The sequence below is a fragment of the Lissotriton vulgaris genome, chromosome 9, assembly GCF_964263255.1.
Source record: "Lissotriton vulgaris chromosome 9, aLisVul1.2, whole genome shotgun sequence".
Taxonomy (NCBI): Eukaryota; Metazoa; Chordata; class Amphibia; order Caudata; family Salamandridae; genus Lissotriton; species Lissotriton vulgaris.
The window spans coordinates 372,338,975-372,357,885 of NC_141697.1; the positions used below are offsets into that span (position 1 = coordinate 372,338,975).

General features: G+C 47.7%; 1 protein-coding gene across 1 annotated transcript in view; it reads right to left on the reverse strand.

Moving 5' to 3' along the window:
* AK7 (adenylate kinase 7) overlaps positions 1-18,911 on the reverse strand; it is a 404,956-nt gene that overhangs the window by 261,766 nt on the left and 124,279 nt on the right. The window contains exon 3 of the mRNA XM_086937746.1: positions 16,590-16,698. Within this exon, the coding sequence (XP_086793872.1) occupies positions 16,590-16,698 (109 nt within the window). The remainder of the gene's footprint in view (positions 1-16,589; positions 16,699-18,911) is intronic.

An 18,911-nucleotide genomic window follows, 5' to 3' on the forward strand; every position in this document is an offset into this window, starting at 1 on the left:
AAAATAAATTATAAAATAAATATACACTTTTCACACATATACTGACATAAAAAATACTTTAAAAAATTAATATTAACTTACATACCTCAAATTCGATATTTTTGTTGTCTATATTCTGTCATTCTATATTTTTGTTGTCTATATTCTGTAATTCTATATTTTTGTTGTCTATATTCTGTCCATTCAATATTTTGTCCATTCTGTAGTTTTTAATTCGATATTTATGCTATTCTATTCGATATTTTTGTAGCCTATATTCTGCCCATTCGATATTGTGTCCATTCTATATTTTTACTCGATATTAATGTAACTCGATATTAAAAACTCGATATTTTTACTGTATACCGTATTAGAGCTGAGTGTTAGTGGATGGTATGAAAGAGTATGCGTTGGTGTGAGTGCTGTATGGTATTTATATTGATGTTGTGTAACCAGGGTATTATTTATTTATTGTTTTTTTGCTGTTTCTATAATTGCTCTAAATGATCAAAGATGTATTTTCTTGTTGCTATTTAAAAAATTTTTTTTTTAAAAAGATAAAATGAAATATGGTATAAAAGAAATAAAGAATTCATAAATAGTATCACTTTAAGTGTAATTTTTGTGCTTTGAATGTCTTTGGAAAAAAATACTGAACTATGTTTCAATTTGTAAAATATATAGGCTATGAGGGAATATATTAGCATTGTGTGTCTTTTTTTCCCTTTTTTCCCTAGCCATATGTATCTTGGAAATGGGGTCCCGTTTTCATGTTACAGGGGAATCTCCCTACTGAACAGCGCAGCAGTGTCTACAACTAGCAAAGGTGACAATACCTCCGGGGCACACTGAAGTGCCTAAATTCACAGCGGATTTTAAAAGAGCCACTGGGAACTTGCTTAAATTGATGGCAACTACGGAACCCACTGTGGGTAATTAGAGGCTAAACCACAGATCCCATAACTCACTGCGAGGCATCTCACGTTACTAAATGCAAACACCTGAGACTGTGGAACAGAAGAAGCCTCATAATATCTGAGCTGCCGATAGCCCAAGAAGAAGGTGCGAGTGACACTGAAACGCGCAGGCGGAAAACGGCAAGAATGCAAAATGACGGATTTTTTTTCACCTTGCAATATGACAATAAAGGTTTTTAACCTTACTGTTGTTGTGTGCTCCTCTTCTGCTAGAGCCTTTGGAAAAAATATATATATATATATATATATATATATATATATATATATATATATATATATATATATATATATATATATATATATATATATATATATATATATATATATATATATATATATATATATATATATATATATATATATATATATATATATATATATATATATATATATATATATATATATATATATATATATATATATATATATATATATATATATATATATATATATATATATATATATATATATATATATCAGGAGCCCGTCCCGACGTTGCCCGGGTATGAATTGCTGCCGGCCAGTAGTATATTGTTTTGTAGGATTTCGTTTTGATAGCATTTCTTATCTGTGACAGGCCTGTGAAACGCTCCGATTCACAGTGCACTGCTGATGCACTTAGGAGTGCGCGTTCAGTAGTATGTGAAATGTGAACTCGAGTTTCCCTACTTTATTTTTCCTTGCAATATTATTTAGCACGAACTCGACAACATGGCATGAGCACAATTTACATTACAGAAGAACACATTCATTTGTGGTAGGCACGGGGAGACAAAGCGATTTGCCTGGAATCATAGGATGTTGAGCTAATGCCGAGATTCGAACGTAGCTCCCCAGCTCTAAAGTTCGCAATTCTAGAACTTGTGGCGGGAGGTGTGTCTAAATGTGTATGTCGGTGCTGGCCATCAATGAGAGAGACCTGGGCATTTTTCAAATGGGTGGTGAAAAAATATGAGCATGTTGCTGGAGATGTGGGCCGCTGTGCCACCGATGTACTTAGCGGGGGAGGGTAAACACCCATTATTCCGCAACTTTCTTTCCGCATACCATCACTCCGCATACTTTCATTACGAAAGTACCATGACTCCGCAATGCCATTATAACGCATGAGATTACATTTTATATATTTTTACCACGCACACATTTAGAACGAAATTCATTGTAAATACATGAACGGTAAAAGCATGTTCTTTTTTAATATTTGGATAAGGTAAGTATGGTTAAAGGCGTATATGTTTTGGGGTACTGGGGTATATGTTTTGGGGTGTTTGAGTATTTTAAGGGTTCAGATATAGTTTTGGGTTATGGGGTACAGGGGTAGTTTTAGGGTTTAGGGATAGGTATGGGTTTTGGGATACAGGGGTATATTTAGGGTTCAGGGCTAGGGTTCGGTTTTGGGGTATAGGGGTATTTTTAGGGTTCAGGGGTAGGTTTGGGTTTTGGGGTACAGGGGTATTTTAAGGGTTCAGGGCTAGGTTTGGGTTTTAGGGTACAGGGGTATTTTTAGGGTTCAGGGCTAGGTTTGGGTTTTGGGGTACAGGGTATTTTAGGGTTCAGGGGTAGGTTTGAGTTTTGGGGTACAGGGGTATTTTAGGGTTCAGGGGTAGGTTTGGGTTTTGGGGTACAGGGTTTTTTTAGGGTTCGGGGTAGGTTTGGGTTTTGGGGTACAGGGTTATTTTTAGGGTTGAGTGCTAGGTTTGGGTTTTGGGGTACAGGGGTATTTTTAGGGTTCAGCGGTAGGCTTGGGTTTTGGGGTACAGGGGTATTTTAAGGGTTCAGGGCTAGGTTTGGGTTTTGGGATACAGGGGTATTTTTAGGGTTTAGGGATAGGTTTGGGTTTTGGGGTACAGTGGTATTTTTAGGATTCAGGGCTAGGTTTGGGTTTTGAGGTACAGGGTATTTTTAGGGTTCAGGGGCAGGTTTGGGTTTTGAGTTACAGGGGGATTTATAGGGTTCTGGGCTAGGTTTGGGTTTTGGGGTACAGGGGTATTTTTAGGGTTTAGGGATAGGTTTGGGTTTTGGGGTACAGGGTATATTTATAGGGTTAAGATGGGTTAGTCTTTAAGGTTGTTGGGGTATTTTAAGGAGTAAGGGTGGGTTATGATTATGGGGTGCAGCGGTATTTAAAGGGAGCAGGATGGGATTAGCACACGAAATGAGGCATGTCATGAAGGGCGGAACGTACCACACACCCCCAGCGTTTTTCACGCCCCCAGCACACGCCCACAGCACAACACAGACACGCCCACAAGGGACTACTTTGCTGGCACGGTTCTTTTACCTTTTAAATGTATATAGTGGGTGTCTGCATAGCCTATGTCCTTCTGCTGCACCTGCCCTTTCCAACGCTGCATTGGTGTTGTGATTGGTGCTGTGATTCCTGAGATTACCCGCCTCAAAGGTTTGGGCTCTCTCTTTATTATATTAGTACTAGCAGCCCGTCCCGACGTTGTCCGGGAGCAATCATGGCTCAGGGCCCCCGCCCGCCCTGACGTTGTGTAACCTGCCCACGTCACTGCTCATGTCACTTTTTCCTGCTGTAATGCCCCATTTGGTACCTACCCATGAGACACATAATTAGGACTTGTTGACTGTTCTCCGCAGAGGGGTGACCCGGGAGGTCTGCGTGACGCACAGGCGGTCTCCACTGCTTTTTCATATTTTTAATCCCCTCTATTTTCATTGTGTTGAACGTTACCCATCCATCTGCCAGTGATTAACATAACAGAACAGATTGTCTACTTGTGCTTTCTCTTTCTTTCTTTATACATTCTTAGCTTATTATTTAGTTTTTTTATAAATGCTCTTTTTATTGAGCCTCCTTTGACTCCTTAATGGAAAAGTGCAGGTAGTTAGCGTCACAGAGTAACCGCTTGCCCCTCAGAAGTTCCTGTACTGTCCCGTCACTTCCCCCGACAACTAATTGATTCAATTTCAAAGGAAATGCCTTTTCTGAACAGCAGACACGCTTTATATTCACTGTGCTCATGGGCCTGATAGCAGTGCTCTGCACGTTTCACAATTCCATGTTATCAGCACCTTACGCTCTCATCCGAGAAGAACACGGCAGCTGCTCCACTCTGGCGCACACCTGACGATTCGACATGATTTTCAGCGGTTAGAAGCAATCATTGGCTGCCACAGGTGCTATACAAACAGCCTCTACCATAACATAAAACAGCATACCAAAACAATGCAGAGATGGCATGCTTGTACCTTCCCAGCACTGGTGGCAATGTCCGGACGGCTGCAGCGGGGGGCTGAAAAGATGGCAGTGGTACAGTGGTTGCCATGGGGAAGAAAGCGTAAGAGCTCGCAGTGTTTGCAGCCTTATAAACCCCAGTGCGGGCCCTTTAATAGGAGAGCAAGTGCAGCTCCTCCGATAGGCCCCGGTACCAGCTCTCACTAAATTATTAGAGCCGTACAGTACAGTGAATATTCAATCTCTGCAGCCCCTCACTGTCTGCCCGCCGATCCTCACCATCTGTCTGCTGACCGCCGGTCATGTCCTCTGCTCCCCTGATCTCCGCCAATCCTCGTCACTGCTCCTCCCCGCACTGATTTCCGCCGCTCCTGATGTCAGCACGCATGTCGCGGTTGGCGCTACTTTGAAGGGACTACTTTTATTTTTAACTTATATTTTTTAATAACGTATTAATTTTTAATTTATATAGCCTATGCCCATCTGCACACCCTGAGGATTACAACGATGTATCGGGTGTGTGGATTGGCGCTGTGGTTCCCGAGTTTACCCGCCTCAAAGCCTCAAAGTTCTTCCTTTATAATAGTAGTATAGATAGATATATCAGAGAAATTCGCCAACACCCGATCTCTGGAAAACAAGCGATTTTACTCAACACAAGAGCGGCAGCCCCATAATTAATCCTTACACGTTTCGGCTTTGATATTAACCTTGATCACTGGTGAGCAGCATTTTATGGTGCAGAGTGACCACATGCTAATTGAAAGGCAGACTACTCACTAGTTCTGTAGTCTTGGTGGACAATAACTCCAAGAATATGCATTACACATCTCGTGAAACACGAACTTAGACTGCAGTGCTCACAGTTTTCCTTTTCAGTTCTGTATAATTCAAATCCAATGTAGTCACAGTTGAAATTAATACACTACAAATGTGCATTTGCTCACTGTCTGTCCATGCTGCCACCGTTATTTTCATATTTTCTACAGCGCCATCATCCACAAATTCGCAAGACAAGGTGTAAATACCCCTCTTCCATCTATTGCACTCCTCCACTTTCACATCTACATTGTGGATAAATCATCTTCTTTCTCTCTTTGGGGAGGTGCGTCATGCCCCCTATTTTTGCGTTTTCTAATAGTACATTTTAAATAAATAACCCAAACATTTGATATAATGTAATATATATATATTTTAATAATAGTGTTACATTATATATATGTATATATAAACCACACACATATGTGCTTGTGTTTATATAAGTATATATTTATATATTGTATTAAAAATTAAATATATTTCATTTACATTATATTAATGTTATTTATTAAAACAATTAAGATTTACTATTTTAAACTATATATTTTTTTTTTACAAAAAATTGTATGTGTTTTAACGAGAATATCGTGAAAACAAAATGTTTTTCCTCGCTATTTTTGTACTTACCATTATAACTATAGGGACATTACATTTTTGTAATCCAAATTGTTGTATCACAATATTGTTGTTTTTGACATTCAGTCAGCAATCCATACTCAAAATCAGGATGTTGGGAAACAAGCGGGTGCTCAACAGGCTGCACCCCCCCAGGTGGCGTGGAGTGGAACAGTGAGAAGCTCATGGCAGATGAGAGGAACTTCCTTGAGTCATGAGAGAGGCACATTGGCCAAGGAACTGGACCCTGCAGAGGATTGGGTGATCACGTCAAGGAATGCCACAAGGGTCCAGTGCATGGTAGAGGGAGTAAGGGAGAAGGGGAGGTTCCTTTAAAAGCAGCCATGGGCCACACAGCATCAGCTGGATCAGGCTCGGACATCATCCCAAGGTGTCCTAGTGCAGAGGGCTAGATCTCCAAATGTTTATTGTGTCCTCCAGCATCAGTTCCCTGGGTGATTTTGGAGGTTTCCTCATTTTCTATTTGTGTTACCTTTCTTTTGTGCTTTTACCCTGCTTTTATCTGGGAGCCCCCTCACTGCACATAATATTGTAAACTCACCGCCACTTGGGCGGATCGGGGCTGGTGTTCTGTGGGCGCCATCTTGAGTGAGGACTCGGACCATCGGCGAGCGCCATTTCGAGCTTTGTAGCGCTCTGGCAGCATCGCGGGACGCCTACTTAAAGTCGCTCCCCCGCGCAGCGGGGACGCGCAGTAGGGGCGCCTTCGCGTTGCCGAAGTCGTGCCAGAGCCCTGCCCGTCTGCGCCCGTCCGCACTAAGGACGCGCGGGGCGCAGTGGGCTCTTCATTGGTAAGCTCACTCCCTGGTGTAATGATGATCACCTACTCTAGAGAGACCCTCTGGTCCATTGGGCAGACCGTCCCGAGGTGTGACTTGGCACCAATCCATCCTCTATGCGGCCCTCACCATTGTGCCTGCAAGAGATGGTTGCTTGATTCCCCCGCTCCCATCCGCCAGAGGGATACTATATCTGCCCCTCGGAGCAACTGCTCCGCGCGTATGCTTCGGCTGCTGAATCTGAATGCCAGGTCCTTGGTGAAACACCACCAAGCCATCCATGACCTCATCAAGGACGAGTCTCCCGCTATATTTGCCATCATGGAAACCTGGCTTCAGGAGGCTGATGCGGCTAATATCAACTTGGCTTTTCCCCCCCGAGTACTCCATCTACACTTTGAACTGCCCTACTAGAGGCGGAGGTATTGCCCTCGGAGTCAGGTCCAGTTTCACCTGTAGTTGGAATGGTCTTAACATTGCCCGTTGCGAAAGTGCTTCTTTTAAGATCTCAATCAGCACCCAGTTCTCGCTCTCTGGGATGGTTGTTTACCGACCTCCGGGTAGCGACGTAGCGTTTAGGGAAGCTTTCCCAGACGCCGTCAGCTCGTTAGCTATTGGCTGTGCCAATTTTTCCATCCTGGGAGATCTGAACCTTCACTTTGACAACCAGAACATCCCGGCTGTTAGCAGCATCTTAGCTGATCTAGAGGCCCTTCAGTTATTCCAACAAGTATCCCAGCCCACCCATGTAGGGGGTCATACTCTGGACCCTTTTTTTACAAATCTAGCTGAAGCCAAAGTTTTGACCATTTCCCCATTAGGGTGGACGGATGATTTCCTAGTGTCCATTCGGTACCCTCTGCCTGAGACCCCTTTTTTTTTTTTTTTTTTTTTAAACCTTTATTTGGAGACAAGCAAGGACAAAGGAAGTGCATACACAATACATACAGTCACATATGGCCATTACAATGGTACGTCAGACTCGAAAAATTAGATAAAAGCAAGTACAGGGTAGCATATCAGTCAATACACATAGCCACATCGAAATGTACAATGCATATAAGAAAGAAATGATCCAGCATGCACAGACAAGCTAATAAGATAATACAGTATGGACACACTCTAGTAGCGCATAGAAAATAAAACAAAGGAGACTAAGATAGAAGGGCCAAGAATAAAAAAAAAACCTGACAGGGGTACGATCTCAATTACTAACCATCCAGTTGTCATAAGAGGAACCACAGCCCCAGAAAGCTCGCAGTAAGAGGAAGCAGCCCAGACTCTCCCCCGATACTTGAGGATTAGCAGGTGTAAGATGAAATCCCAGCCCACCATGCTGCCGTCAACCAACCCCTACACAGTCCCCATGTTCAGAATCAGAATCCTGCACAGCTCTAGTCAGGAGGTACACCTGGAGCGGACTCCAAAAGTCCTTCGGTCTGCATCTGACAGCCATCAATTGAGAGTAGATATTATATTGGTCCTGACAGTATATGAGGTCAGTCAACCAATCCTGGAAGCGCGGTACCCTGCCACGACCCCAGCAACAAGCAACCCTACGCTTAGCCAGCAGCAGGGCCACGTCAACAAATCTACGGTGAGAGGCAGGCACGTCCTTAGAATAGCCCAGCAACATCACCAAGGGGTCAAATGTCACCCCATCCTCCGCCATAATCTGCAGGGCTTCATGGACCTGAGTCCAATATTCCAGCACCCCCGCACAACTCCAAGCCAAGTGCAAAAAGTCAGCGCCTTCTGCACGACACCTAGCGCATCTGTCATCCTCCGCTAAATGAAACCAAAGTTTCCTCGCCGGGGTGTAATAGTACCTCTGAACAAATTTATAGTGGATAATTTTAAGGCGACAACTGGAGGAAACATTGGCCGTGAGTCCACAGCAGTACTTCCATTGCTCGTCGGTAATAGGGGCTCCCAACTCAGCAACCCACTGCTCGCGTACCCGATTGGCCGGGACCGAACGCTGTCTGCGAATAGCTCCGTATAATTTCGACACCAGGTGTCGCCCATCTGAAACCACCAGCACGTGGAGGGGGAGGGTAACCCCCGGCTCCGAAGGGAAATCTGGTAGCAAAGCACGCATGCCCTGCCGCAAGCGGACAAAGTAGAACAGTTCCAAAGGGGAGCAGGCAGCTACTCCGAAGAAATGAGCCTGCGTACGGAAGGCACCGTCATGAAACAAGTCACCCCACGTGAGGATACCGAGCCGCCTACACATTTGTTGAAACCCTGTTTCCAGCAACAGAGACAAAATCAGGATGATAAGACAGAGGCAGGGCCGGCGAATAAAGAAAGGAGACGCCCAGCAATTGGGCCACCCGTTTCCAAGCATCCACCGTGCACGTCACCGTCGTGCGAGGCGTTTCCACATCTGACACCTTACCCAATACCATCCCCTCCAGTGGGAGTGGGTGGGCAACCCAATGTTCAGCAGCAATTTGGGGCATAAACGGCTCGGGGCGCATCCAGTGATAAGCGTAATGCGTCTGAGCACTAAGATAATAAAGCTCAAAGTCAGGGACGTCGAATCCGCCATCAGAATAGGGTAATGTAAGGGTAGCCCAAGCCACCCGCGGCTGCTTGCCCCCCCAGAACAATCGTAGGAGCTCAGATCGAAGTCTGCGAAAAAAATAAGCACCAGGATGGTACGGAAGGTTTTGAAAGAGGTACAGAAAGCGGGGCAAAACCACCATCTTGATAAGTGACGCCCTACCAGCCATGGAGAGAGGCAAGGACATCCATCTAGTGACATCATCTGCAAGTTTAGTAATAGCCACACCATAATTAAGCCGAACCGTTTCTTCTCTATCCAATGACACGACAATGCCGAGATACCGCAGCTCCGAATCACACCATTCCAGAGGGTAATCAAGGGGAAACCTAGCTACAGCAGCAGTGAGGGGGAAAAGTTGAGACTTCCGCCAGTTGATATGGACACCGGAGACACCCCCAAAAGCGACCAACTCTCGCAAGAGCGAATTAAGGTTGTTCTCAGGGTCTTTAACATAAAGTGTAACATCGTCAGCGTATAAAGAAATACCGACCTGCCGCTGAAGACAATTAAAGGCGCTCTGCTGGTGAAGCTGACGAATCCTGCAGGCCAGCGGCTCAATGGCAATGGCAAACAAGAGGGGCGAGAGCGGGCATCCCTGTCGGGTCCCCCTTGTGAGAGGGAACGAGGGGGACAGCATCCCATTCACCACCACCCTCGCCATCGGATCAGTATATAAGAGCTTGACCCATGAGATGAAGATCCGGGGGAAGCCCATCCGACAAAGAACATCAATAAGATAGCCCCACTTAACGGAGTCAAACGCCTTAGTGGCATCGGGAAAGATGGCGGCAACCGGGATATCAGGAGCGATGGTCGACACAAGCGAAAACAAGGTGCGAAGATTGTGGGAGGTAGCACGGCCGGGCACAAACCCGACTGATCAGGTAGTACAATAACGGGCATGAGCTCGGCAAGTCTCACTGCCAAGACTTTCGCGAGAATTTTGACATCGCAGTTGAGCAATGAGAGGGGCCTATTGGAGCCCACATCCAACGGATCCTTCCCCGGCTTGAGCAGCGACGTAATGGCGACCTCACGCATGGAGCACGGCAGACGCCCCTCCTCCAGGGACTCCTCAAAAACCTCGCGGAGAACAGGGGCCATGGTGTCCACGTAACACTTATAAAATTCAGCAGGAAGGCCATCCAGACCGGCGGCCTTCCCATTATTCAAAGACATGATGGCATTCCTGACCTCCTCCACCTCTAGGGGCCTACCTAAGAACGCCCGATGATCGTCCGATAACCAACGGAGTGCCAGCTCATCAAGAAATCCGCCATACCGTGTCTCACCAGTCTGCTGTGTCGTGTAAAGGTGTGCGTAATGGTCAATAAAGGTTCGCTGAATCTCCGCAGTGTCCCGACAGCGAGTGCCATCCGGCGACACCAATTCCAACACGTCCGACCCATGCCTTGGATGTCTAGTAAGGGCAGCGAGGACCTTACCAGGCCGCTCCCCCTCACAGTATCGCCTCGCCGTCCAGTACTTTCCCCTATGTTTAGCCTCTCTAGCAGCCTCCTCTTCATACTCGGAGAGTTTAGTACGGAACTGGGCCAGAAGATCGGGATCAGAGTCAACCTGCATCCTGCGTTCTAAGTCTCGCAAGTCAGCTTCCAAGCCCTCGAGGGACCGAACAATCAGTTTAAGCATTCCACAACTTTTAGAAATAGTGACTCCCCGGATCGTAACCTTGAACGCTTCCCATATAACCTCGACGCTGTCAACAGAGCCCTTGTTTCTAGGGAAGAACGCCTCTACCTCCTCGCCAAGCTCCTCCTTGAACACCGGGTCAAGCAAAGCAGTCGGAAAAAGGCGCCAAGGCGGGCGCGGCCTATGCAGCCCGGGGACGGATAGAGCAACCTTCACCGGACAGTGATCAGAATACGTACGAGCCAGATGTGTAGCCTCCCGCAGGCCAGCTACCAACCCTCTAGAGAGAAACACATAGTCCAGTCTCGCCCATGAACGAGCATGTGTAGTGTAATGAGTACCCTCCTTAGTGGCAGGGTGGGTGTACCTCCAGCTGTCGACCAACCCAGCCTCCTCCACAATCCCACGCAGTACTTCTCTAGCTTGCACATTATACTGAGGACTCCCTTCCGATCTATCCGACTGGGCATGAAATGCAAAATTGAAATACCCCCCCCCCACACAATGTAAGTGGCATCCACAGCAAGAACATGACCCCACAATGTAACGAAAAAGGTTGGCGTATCGACATTAGGAGCATAGCAATTAACAAACAGTACAGTGTTCTGCCCAAGCCGCCCCCACAGTAGTACATAGCGCCCCTCAGGGTCCCCCATAGATCCCAGTTCTTGAAATGCGAGTGATCTTTTAACAAGGATGACAACCCCGCGAGCATAAGAAGAATAGGAAGCAAACATCCTGGCCGCAGCCCACCTCCCACCAAAGCTGGGGGAAGGAGCGGGACGCAGATGCGTCTCCTGGAGGAGGGCAACATGAATAGCATGCCTGTCCAAATACTGGATCACACTACGACATTTCCTGGCATCATTAAGTCCCCGTACATTCCAGGACAAAATCGATATCTGATCTATAACAGCAGTCGACATTAGCCAGTTTCCGGGCCCCACAGGACCCAATAATCATATACAGAACATCCAACTCCCAGCAACAGCCAGCGACAGGACCACACCCTAGGGAGCAGTCGACCCCCCGCATACACTCCACACACATCCCAGCCATCTCCAAACCAAGCAACCAGAACCACAACAATCCCCCCCCAGCTGAACCATCCATGCAACAAGCACTCAGAACACACTACGCACAGCACGCAGCCAATCCAGCTCATACGGCCCACACCCCGCACACGCGTTCCTCGTGCAAAGCGCTCTACGCCACGCGGCTGCCAAAGATGGCGGCCGTTCCAAACGGGCCCATGGCGGACGGGGGCAAGGGCCCCAGGATCAATTCCGCCGAGAAGATAAATGGACCAGCCGAGGCAGCGGGCACGGAGCCGCGCCTGTGCACACAGACAATAGCAGCAATCCATACACTGACCCATGAGGCCTGGGCAAGCAAGTGTGGTCAGCTTCATCCCCACCCCACCCCACCCACCTGATGACACCCCAACTATCAGGCCATGCGCACCCCCACCCCCCCCCCCCATTCCCCAACACACATCCAGTCAACCAGCAAAGGACTAGAATCCAAACCAAAGGTACAAGTGGGGCACACCCTCCGGGGAACCTTCTAGAGGTGCACGATACCACTCCCTCACACCACGCCAGTGTCCGAGCCAACGAGTATCAAACGGCCCCAGGCGCAGCGCGGGGGGGTGGGTGCCCAGAGCGCGACACCAGATAGCACCATCCTGCGGTTCCACACCGACCCCAAGAAACAATACGTACACTCTCACCTCAGGCAAGACATGACCCCCGCACCAACAAAAGTAAAAGCGGATAGCAGTTAGGCCACCAATGCGGACAAGGAAGTCCGTAGAAGTCAGTGTAAAAGGCAAACGTCCAGAATGTTCCAACACCAGAAAAAGAGAAACAAAGACCAAAGTCACCACAATCAGGCGACCTCCTCCTCAGCCGCCGAATGTTCATCCTCAGGGTCTCGATCGCCTCTCCGATCTGCAGCCGCCCGTTCGCGCTGGAGGCGCTTTGCAAAATCCTCAGCAAGCTTAGTCTACTTGTAGATCCCGAAGTTTCTTTTTCACCCCCAGGAACTTACGACGCTGGTCCTGCACCATCGGCGTGAAGTCGGGGTACATGGTGAAAGACACCCCATCGAAGGAGAGGGCCCGATTAGTGCGGGCAGCCTGGAGGGCAGCGTCCCGGTCACGATAGTTTAAAAGGCGCGCGATGATGGGGCGCGGCGCGGCCCCAGAGGCCGGCCGAGGTCCAAGTGACCGATGCGCTCTCTCAACGATGAACTGGGATGAGAATGCTTCCGCCCCAATGGCGCCCACCAGTAGTCTCTCTACATAAGTTTCCATTTTACCCACATTTGTGGACTCCGGCACACCAACAATGCGAACGTTGTTGCGCCTACTCCTCGCCTCCAACTCCTCATTCTTAGCGGCAATTACACGCAAGATATTGTCCATTCTCGCCAGTTGGGTGGTATGGGTGGCTGCCGTGTCGTCGTGGTCCGAAATGCGCTGTTCCGCCGTTGTCAGGCGCTCCTCATGCACGTCCAGCTTCTGGACGACCGCATCCATGCGCGACGATATCTTGTCCACCTTGTCCACTATCGTGGCAAACCCCTGCCTCATCTCCTGCATCATCTGGGTAAAGTCCGGTGGTGGTGGCTGCGGCACACTATCAGCGACAGTCGGGGGGGGAGACCGTGAAGTCCCAGCATCCTGGAGCAACCGCGTTCCCCTCCTAGCGCCTCCAGAGTCAAAGGACAACTTGGATTGTTTAGTGTCCGGCTTCCCCATAATGGTGTGCTAGTAGTGCAGCAGGGGGACCAGAGCAAATAGGAGTTAGGATGTAGGCCGGACAAAGGGCACGGACAAAAATCGAACCGTGGGGGCACGAGCAGGCCAGCGCGCCCCGCCACTCCCAACAACGAAAAAATGGCCGTCTCCACTCCCAGACCCAAGGGGCGATCCCCCAGACGACCAGAAGGAGATCCGCTGTGTCTCCGTGAGCAATGGTATCTGGGCAGGCAGATGCAGGAGCCAAGAAATCAGTCCAATGGCAAAGGAGAATCAAACGGCCTGCCCGGCCAGCGAGCGGGCCCGGTGGAGAGGGGCAGATCAGGGCCTACACCCCACGTGCAGAGCCACGGGCTGGCATGAATGATGACGCCGGGCCAAGGGACACCAGGCCGCCAGAGCGCAAGTCGGGGAAACTTGGAATCCTCGTAACTTCGGCCAGCGACCTCCGAATGGCCCAGGAGTTGGACCGTGGGTGGTCAGTCGATATCCCAGTAGATCTATAGGGTCAGATCAGGGCGCATCAATGGTAATCAGGATCCCTAGGCGGATAATAGCTCCGGGCAGCAGGAGCCTCACGACAGTGCGGCCATTCTGCAGTGCGCCCTCTAGCGCCCCCCCTGCCTGAGACCCCTTCCACTCCATCAGCCAGACTGGTTCCTAGACGGCACTGGAATAAACTCAGGCTGGAGGATTTGCACCGTATCCTGGCTGAAGAGCCGTTAGGCCCACTAGATAACGTGGAAACGGGCTACGATCATTTCTGCCAGTGGATCACCAGGGCGCTTGACTCTCTGATTCCCATTACTTTGAGCAAACTTAGCTCTAGAGAGTCGAGTCCCTGGTACGACAGTGCCTTACGTGCTCTAAAAGGTACCTGCAGACGGGCGGAAAGAGAATGGTGGAAGTCCTACGAGGCCGTCAAGAAAGCCGCGTATCTTGCTTCCGTTAAGCTCTACCATCGAGCCATCTGTAGAGCTCGCGCGGCGTTCTATTCCTCGGAATTCCGCAACAGCCCGAACCCGTCTAAAACCATCTTTAAAGACCTTAAAGACCTTTTGGCGAAAAGGATCTCCTCCCCGGAAGCCTGTTCCACCTCCCACTGCGAGGCCCTGGCATCCTTTTTCCTGGAGAAAGTCCAGGTTATCTATCAGGCTTTCACTAGTATTGGACCATCTCTGGGAGCTCCAGACAGCACTCAAGGCCATACCACCCTGCACTCTCTTCCCCCGCTACTACCTGAGGAGTTCAACAAATTGGCCCAGCAAATCAAGTCCGGCTCTCCTTCGGATCCGTTAAGACCTGCCCTTTTTAGAGACCAGTCTTTTTTGGGACGCTCCACGGTGTGCTCCCTGATTAACCTTTCACTGGCCTCGGGCATGGTTCCAGCCAAATGGAAGCAGGCGGTGGTTTCTCCAATCCTGAAGAAGCCTTTGTTGGACCCACTAAAACCCGAGAACTACCGTCCTATCTCATTGCTGCCCTGGCCGGCGAAAGTTGCGGAGGCCCACGTTAATCTGGCCCTCTCGGACCACCTTACTCGGGCCAATATCCTGGATCCACGCAGAACGGCTTCCGTGCTGGCCACAGCAAGGAGACAGCCCTTCTCGCCATGGTGGAGCATCTGCGTGCGGTGTTGGATGCGGGTCAGACGGCGGCGCTTGTACTATTAGATCTTAGCGCCGCCTTTGACACCGTCTCACACCGCATTCTTTTGCATCGCCTGGAGGAGATTGGCATCGGTGGGCTTGCTCTGCAGTGGTTCCGCTCCTTCCTCGACAATCGCTCTTTTTGCGTGGCCATCCCACCTCACCAGTCCAAATTCCATCCTCTTGGCATGGGGGTTCCGCAGGGATGCTCGCTGAGTCCCACGTTATTCAATCTATACGTGAGACCGTTGGCTGATGTCGTCAAGCAGTGGGGCATGACTATGGTCTCATATGCCGACGACACTCAGCTAGCGGTCACTATCAGTGGGGATGCTGAGCAGGATGCCCCTAGGTCCCAGAGTGGACTGAGGGCGGTGGCCAGCTGGATGAATGCTAACTGTCTCCAGCTCAACGCAAAAAAGACGGAAATCATGATTGTCGGTAAGAGAGCGGAACTCTGGGGGGACAGGTGGTGGCCTCCGGAACTTGGGCCGTCTCCGACTCTGGTTACGGAATTAAGAAACCTGGGAGTCTGGCTGGACCCCACCCTCAGCTTTGTCGACCACACAAAGAGAACTGCGGCCTGCTGCTTTGGTGTTCTTCGGGGCTTAAGACCTGTCCTCAAATTCTTTGATGCCCCGCCCAGGCAGCTGGTGATTCAGGCGACGGTGATGTCCCGGCTTGACTATGCCAGCTCTCTCCTGGTGGGGGCCAACCAGGCAGAAATTACTCGCCTGCAGCGCGTTCAAAATGCTGCAGCCAGAGCGGTAGTTGGCCTGCCCAGGTTCTGCTCCGTCTCTAACACCCTACGATCCTTGCACTGGCTGCTGGTCAAGATGAGAATTCATTTCAAGGTCTTATGTCTGGCCTTCAAAATATTGAAAGGTTCTGCTCCCCAGATCCTTACCAACCTCTTGTCTTTGTATGTCCCGACACGCTCTCTTAGATCCTTGGGCCAAGCTCTCGCTGTGGCCCCCCGGTTCAAGCTCAGCCGAGCTGGGGGCCGATCTTTTCGTGTGAGAGCTGCGGCTCTCTGGAACTCCCTTCCGGTAGAGATCCGTATGTTGGAGGACCTCCTTTTGTTCCGTAAGGCCATCAAAACCTTCTTATTTTAAATCTTGCCCCCGCAGCTGTTCCCATTTTCTGTCTTTGCATCTAGCGGTGTTGTGTTCTACCTTGTCGTGCGCCAGGACGCTCCTTTGCTGGAGCATCTGTGCGCATTATAAGTGCCCATAACATAACATAACATAACAGGTGCGTGCAGTGGTTGGGGAGTCCTACCCAGGATACAAAGCTCTTTTATCAGCTCCCTCCTGGTGGTGATCTTGGGACTCACCAAAAAGTTTGTTGCACCCTCTAAGTGCTTTTCTGAGCAATAAAAATTATTTAGGCAGTTTATCACACAATTTTTAGGAAATATGAATAACAATGTTTATCACACCAAGGCCCATGGGAGTTCTACACAAATTAAATGGAATGAATTGAAAGTGCTATTGGAACACAGTCTGGCAATTGAAAGTTAACCATTTTTCACAACATTTAGTAATAAAATGTGTACCAACCTGAAACAGCCCATGTGGCTTCATCAATCTGATGAAAATCCTCAGTTATATTATAAACTATGACATCACACTCCAGCAAGTAATCTAACAGCTCTTCTCGGGTAGTGATCTGAAAAAAGTCATACATTTTAGACAAAAAAAACTGCTCCTTAAGGGATCACAGGGTATTCATTTACATATCTTGTATTTATGGCCACAACGCTCAGCATATCCAGCTCAGATAGCTTGTGAGGATACTGTATCTTGCACCAAAAGTAAACCTACATGGGAATATTTACTCTTTAGTCTTAGAAGACCTTGATGATAATGCAATAAGGATAAAACATGAGGTACCTCCGCAAAGGTTTCAAATCAATTAGTAAGCAACGCATAAAAAGGGCCTGAAATCAAGAATCAAGGGTGGAAAGCAAATTGATAGGTAAGTAGGTGATCACATACTGGCTGACCTAATATGTGGAGACGTTTTTAAGTCATGGTAAGTATGCTGTTAATTGCCTGTGCGCTATCATTTGTACTTTCATATACTTTGGCCTAACCATTATAATGGTTTCAGAACCTTCAGAAAATCCTTCACATTGGCTGCAGAACTAACTTCTGAGTCCCTTCACTTGTCATCCTAGCTAAAGACCCTACACTCCCTCAACTGTCACAATGGCAGATAAGCATGGCCTCTTTGAGCCTCTTCCTATTATGGGGAATCAGGCCTACCTGCCTACCTGGCCTTACATCTATCACAAAGGAAACACTGTCTTCGTTTTGCTGCTCTCTTTGTTTTCACAATTAAAGAGCTTGGCAATTTTGACGCCCAAACCCACCATTTTGCAATGGCTTTAGAAATTGCAATGCTCTTTCTATCTTTACTATACAAAAAAGTAATAATTAACATTAACACAGGATAAATTATGCACTTCAACCATACAAAACAGCAACCAAGATTCACTGGCAACTCTCACATCAGTCATAAGTTACCGGCATCTTCACTGTCGTCCTCGCTTATAGGATTGAGTTGCCTTCTATCTCAACCGAAATAAATCTCGTGAAACTAAAGATAAACGATACTACGTTACGAGCCGTTGCTCCCATTTGGTGACTACCAAATGGGAATCTTGGTTGCTGTTTTGTATAGTTCTGGAATACACAGCCAGGTTCCTTATTATTCAGGGTCATCAATACACACAATAATCTACTTCCTGATGATGGTCTTATAGATGTCTTCACATCAAAGACCTAGACGTCAACATTTTAACCCATTTTTCTTGTTGACAACCTGTCAGGAATTGTTCATTGTATTGTCAATTATGGTTTACCTGTCAATCAGTTTGTGAAATTGAACTTCTGTGACGGGTTAGAGAGAGACCAGGACAATGGCGCTCAAGCAGAACATTTGTGATTTGGTAGAGAATGAGGTCTGGACACAATTGTTAACGGTGCTACCAGTGCAGAGGAGGACCCAGAACCTCTGAATGAGTTAAGGGCAAGAACCTTTAACACAGCAATATGCACAACAAATACCTGGCACACGTTTTTGAATAAACAATTAGATACTAATGTACTCATAAGAAAGGTGACACCGGTAGTACAAAGTTAGTTGTTTATGTGGATAATATTCTTTAGAAGTACAAACAACGCAAGCCGACACATGTTTTGTCATCAGGACAAAGCCTGTGACTCTTCAGGGCTGAAATGGCGTGGTAGTGGCGGTGATAATTCCAACCCTTTTACAGGGTAAAAGGGAGGCCACGGGTGAGGCAGCTTCAGGGTAATGGTGGCTAATGAACTGGTTAGTCCGTGTTCTACAGGTTGGTGAAATTGTGTAACACGAGCGGGTGAGTCTGTGTTCGTCAGAACCTTAAGTGCCGGGTTCTGATCGTGCTCTTCTGCAGATTGAGAGTACAGATCTGTCCTGATGACGAAACGCGTGTCGGCTTGCGTTGTTTTGTACTTCTGAAGAATATCATCCACATAAACAACTAACTTTGTACTACCGGTGTCACCTTTCTTATGAGTACATTAGTATCTAACTGTTTATTCAAAAACGTGTGCCCAGTATTTGTTGTACAATTTGTGAAATTGGCAAGGGCATTAGTCTGTCATGTTAAAAGATCTTTATGGAAGAGTGTTAATTTCAGACACTTTTGCTCTCATGTGATTTATAATCTGTACCCTTTTTAGAATAAAGTTTTTTATAAATTTTAATTTGATCAAGTATACACACGGGTTGAATGGTATATCTTTGTTGAATTTTGTTCATTTTTGCATTTTGATTCGCTGGATAATTATCAATTTATTTTGATATTGTTGGTGAAGAATCCACTATTTAAG